The 4,763-nt window shown below is 33.9% G+C and overlaps 1 protein-coding gene across 1 annotated transcript; it reads left to right on the top strand.

Moving 5' to 3' along the window:
• On the top strand, nucleotides 1-4,427 carry LOC110664822 (protein LAZY 1-like). The gene is made up of 5 exons (XM_021824679.2): nucleotides 1-256; nucleotides 344-410; nucleotides 1,229-1,986; nucleotides 2,496-2,763; nucleotides 4,202-4,427. The coding sequence occupies exons 1-5, from the start codon at nucleotides 251-253 to the stop codon at nucleotides 4,219-4,221; spliced, it is 1,119 nt and encodes a 372-aa protein (XP_021680371.2). The 5' UTR covers nucleotides 1-250; the 3' UTR covers nucleotides 4,222-4,427.
• Nucleotides 4,428-4,763: the final 336 nt, after the last annotated feature.

The raw sequence follows: 4,763 nt of genomic DNA, 5'->3' as shown, positions 1-4,763 counted from the left end.
ACAAAAAGCTTGTTTCTATCTAAATGTTTCTCTCTAACAGGAGCCAAATCAGACCCTTCTAGCACCCACTGACATCCAACTAATTGAACAAACATGATTAAAAGATCCTCTTTCTTATGCTCTTTGGAGATCCTAATATCTTCTTTTTAAGTCCTGTTTACCTTGCATATCTATTATCTAAATCTATCTCCAAATAGCCCTTGTGACAACCAACGCAATCTAACATCAAAACCTTGAGAGAAAGATCAAAATGAGGGTGAGTCCATACTCCATACTCTACCAAATCTAGAATAGCACAAATATTAATCATCTTCAACTTCATCTGCGCATTTCTTTTTTGCAGTTACTAGGTTGGATGCACAATAAAATACGGCAGAGTAGCATTGAGCCATTCAAGGATTTTACAATAGGTATTTTAACTCTCTTCTTCTTCTTCTTCTTCTTTTTATTCTTTTTATTCTTCTTATATATAAATAGAGACAGATAAACACACATACACTTCCCTCAAAAGCATCAGTTTTCTGGATATCATCACATAAATAGGTAAAATGGACAACAGTGAAAAAAAAAATAGTCCTGACAGCCAACACATTGAGAGTCTCAGTCAGATCATTTACTGTGGCAGAAATATCTCAACTTTAAAGATTTACAAAGACTGGCTGAGACCATTGATCTCTTGTTGCCATAGAACCAGTGGGTCTCTGTCCACAATAAACTAGTTTTCAAAAAGATTAGCTTTACTGTCAAATCATATCAGTTGTCTAGTTTTTGCAGCTGAGCCAAAATAAAATAAAAGAAGAGAGAGAGAGAGAGAGAGAGAGAGAGAGAGAGAGAGTAGCTCAATGCAAGTGTTGTCATCTGACCTTTTTCAGATTTTCCAACATTAATTGAGTCTTGAGACCACATATCTCTTGTTCTTCAGTGCAACTGGACCTCTGTCTTCAGTAAGAAAGCTAGAAATAGGTAGATCAGAACACATATAGCATCCACCTGGTAATTCAAAAAATGTGTTGTGTGCAGTACTACCACATTGTTGCATAAGTTAAAGATTCTCTAACCTACCATGTTCATTCATCCCCGGGTTGCTGCGAAGATAAAATGGTACACATTCGTATTTTTAAGTGTACAAATCAAATGACAACGAATGTTATTATTGTATGCCTAAACACTCCAATAAAATGTTTTCTTCCCATGTTGCCTTAATTCTTCTCAATACTCCTGCCTTCAGGGAACTATTGTGCTTGCCTTTCAGCCAAGTCACCCCTTGATGACAAAATCTCCCACATAAGACCAAGGTTCGACTCCAGACATCAGGCATGTGAAAATACTTTATCTGAAGTTGAAGCCAGGAAAGCAGAAGGTAATTATGAAGATGAAACAGCTATGGTCATGCCTGAACTTTTTCATGGTTTTCTTGCTATTGGAACTCTTGGTTCAAAACAAGTCAACAGTGAGCCAGCAACACCAACATTTCCCATGTCTTTGGAGAGCATAGCAAATGAAAAAATAGAGGTGACAACGAATGACTTGAGGGTCATCAAGGACGAAATAGAAAAGTTTCTTGACACTGAAGCTGAAGCTGAAGTAGATGGTTACAATGAATCATTGGGAAGGAGCAGTTATGTTAGCACTATTACAATCAGCGGCATGCAAATGGAGGAAGCCAATGTTGATGATTATGGAAATACTGCACTTTGTCCACTTCAAGGATATCTATTTGGGTCATCAATAAGACTTCCAGAAACAACAGTTGACTTAAAGAAGGAAAAAGTATCACTGGGGGAGATGTTTCGTAGGACAAAGCTTACAGATGAAACTTCTGCAGAATCTGAAGGGAAAGGAGAGATGCATGCCAAGCAAGCACATAAATCCGCTAAAAACCTCATCAAAAAGATACTAAGAAAGTTTCATGCTTCAAGAAGCCCTGCCTCTTCTTCCACTAATGATGCTACCAATTCTGTTTCAACCAAGAAAAAGCTTAATAAGGTGTGTCTACTAGCTCTAGATTTCCTAAGAAACATGATCATGGAAGAGATCCAGTGATTCTATCTATAATTCTGTGATCAATATTGCTATACTCTCATGATTTCTGGTTGAATATGCTGAATACAATTTGTTTCTTGAAGCATGCTGCCAGAATATCTGGAAAACTGGTTTTCAAGCACAAGAATGGGATGGTGCAGATTTTATGTTCTTTTTCCTCTTAACCCAAGGGATCTTTACGAGAGAAAGACACCAATGGTTGAATACATGATACCCTGTTGAAAAATATCATCTATGCTGGATCATCTAGATCTTAAATTACAAAATTACTTATTTCAAGAATGTTTTTTTAATCACCAATCCAGACCATCTGGTAACCTGTCTTCATGAACAAGCAGTATGCTTTTCAACAAAAATCTAAACTAGGCAACAATTCCACCAATATTGGACAAAATATATTAAATGACACGTTTTCCACCAGAGTTCTGATTTTGCTCGACTTTGGCATGCAGGTACTAAGAATGTTACATAGAAAAGTCCATCCTGAAAACTCTTTAGCTGAAAAAGAGTTCACTAAGTTCCATGAAGAGAAGATTAAGACTCTGGATCACAATGCAGACCTGGTGCACCAGAATGAAGACAACAGAAAATTTCTTCTAGGATCCAAGTCAATGGAAAGGCTACAATGCTACAAGAACAATTTGAAACTATCCCAGTATGGTCTGAGTGGAAGTAACTCGAGTGGAAATGGGGAATACTGGATCAAAACAGATGCAGACTGTAAGTATTAACACATCTTGACCTTTCAGATAACATAAACATTTAATTTATGCAATAATGAATTCCTGAGTAAGGCAGCATGTCAATAATTTAACAAAGAAAGATACTTAAAAATAAACACAAATTTTGATCTCGATAGATATGATGAGATTCAGAAACACAAATCCATTAATGAAGGGTCAGTGTCAATCCAATGCACTGAGGTATCTTTTTCAAAAAGAACTTTCAATAAATCACAGAACTTAGAAATAATATTGTGATGGATGCTAAAGGCAGGAACAATCTATTTTTAAGTTAGTTCTACACAATTAAAAGCACAATATAACAAGCAAAACTGCATAATTGAGCCGGAAAAAAATATCCACTGGAAAATTAACATTCATGTATTTTCTAACATCCAAGTACAACACTATTTTGAAAAACCAAAGGAAACTATACTAATGTCCACTAGTGATGCAGTATTGGATGAAGATAAAATTTAGGAATTTTAGTTAATTGTAAAATTAGGAAATATAAAGTTATTTATTTGAGAATTTTATTATTATTAGGATTAGCATTTTATTTATGAAGTTTATCTTAATTTATATTCCTAATTAACCTAATTTAATGTTAATTAGGAATATAAATTATGATAAACTTCCTAAATAAAATACTAATCCTAATGATAATAAAATTCTCAAATAATAAAACTTTAAATTTCCTAATTTACAATGACTAAAATTCCTAAATTCTATCTTCATCCAATACAGCATCAACCAGTCAATACCATATAGAGTTGCCACTTCCATAAATTCATTAAAATGTTAACTAAGCTTTAGCACCAACTAGTTGGGGCTGGCTGCATAACCAACAACTGTATAGGAATATATATTTATTTATTGGCAATACATTTGTAAAATTGCAAAATATATTCAAAATATATTCCTACATATCTTTCTTCAACAAATTGTTAATGTCATAGGTTATATGCATATCAACCATTTTTTGGCATTCCGGTTAGTCACATAATTTCATTATACTTTTTCATTTGACATAAACGTTTTCTTGAGGAAAAAAAAATAAAAATTTAAATAAGCATATAAAAAAAAATTGACATTTCTGGAACAGTGATACATTGATCAACATTTTTGGGGCAAAAAAGGAAAGAAATGTTAAGAACCTTGCACATATGTGTCTTCAGTATCAGTCTGCAGTCATTCAAGTGCCAGGATAACTTAACTGGGTACTTAGGCCAAATATCAAAAAAAGCCATAACCATTCTAGACTATATTCCATGTACACACTTGCATTATTGACTGCTTATAAGGAGAGAATTTTTTTATTTAAAAAAAAAAATGCACTGTTGACTATATTGTCATCCTCAAGAGTCAAGATGAAGTGTTGAGATGATTAAGCCCATGATGGATGTATCTAACTCCTTTCTAACATTGGACTGTAGACTTGGTGTTGGAGCTGTAGCAAAGGAGCAAAAACACGTTATGGTGTTTGATGGATATCATCTATGTTATTATGTATTTGTGAGTGATATAGTAGTGATAACTCAAGGAGATGGACAGAGTATGAGGTATCTATTATTTCCTTGTGTAACAATAAAAGTGTGGTTGCTTATTGTAAAGTAACATTTCTAATTTAGTAATCGTGAGCTGGCCTATTTGCAAGTGTCATTTGAATTCTATAGAACTAATTTGTCTCTATGAAGATGTAAATAATCAAGAAGATCAATACTATGAGAAAGGGAAGAACCAGGATTATTAGAGAAGGATATAGAAGAATCAGGATTATAATAGGAGGATCTAGCTCTAGCAAAAGCATTTGATCCCAAGTCAAACACAACTTAACGCAACTAAGCATTAATCTCAAACTAGTTGAGTTCAGCACTATGGAATCTTTTTCTTCTGTCTAACCAGTTTAGGGTTACATCTGACAAAAGATCTAAATAAAACTATTTATGTGGCCAAAGGTTTCAAAAGCTTGGTCTTCACCAATAATTGAAATTTACG

Source organism: Hevea brasiliensis, chromosome 1 (genome assembly GCF_030052815.1).
Source record: "Hevea brasiliensis isolate MT/VB/25A 57/8 chromosome 1, ASM3005281v1, whole genome shotgun sequence".
NCBI lineage: Eukaryota > Viridiplantae > Streptophyta > Magnoliopsida > Malpighiales > Euphorbiaceae > Hevea > Hevea brasiliensis.
Note: the sequence above shows the minus strand (reverse complement) of the source record. Positions and strands in the feature narration are given on the sequence as shown.

Coding starts and splice junctions, on each gene's coding strand:
- LOC110664822 (XM_021824679.2), top strand. Junction 411..1,228: donor ATTCAAGGATTTTACAATAG/GTATTTTAACTC, acceptor TCCTGCCTTCAG/GGAACTATTGTGCTTGCCTT. Junction 2,764..4,201: donor GATCAAAACAGATGCAGACT/GTAAGTATTAAC, acceptor ATTGGACTGTAG/ACTTGGTGTTGGAGCTGTAG.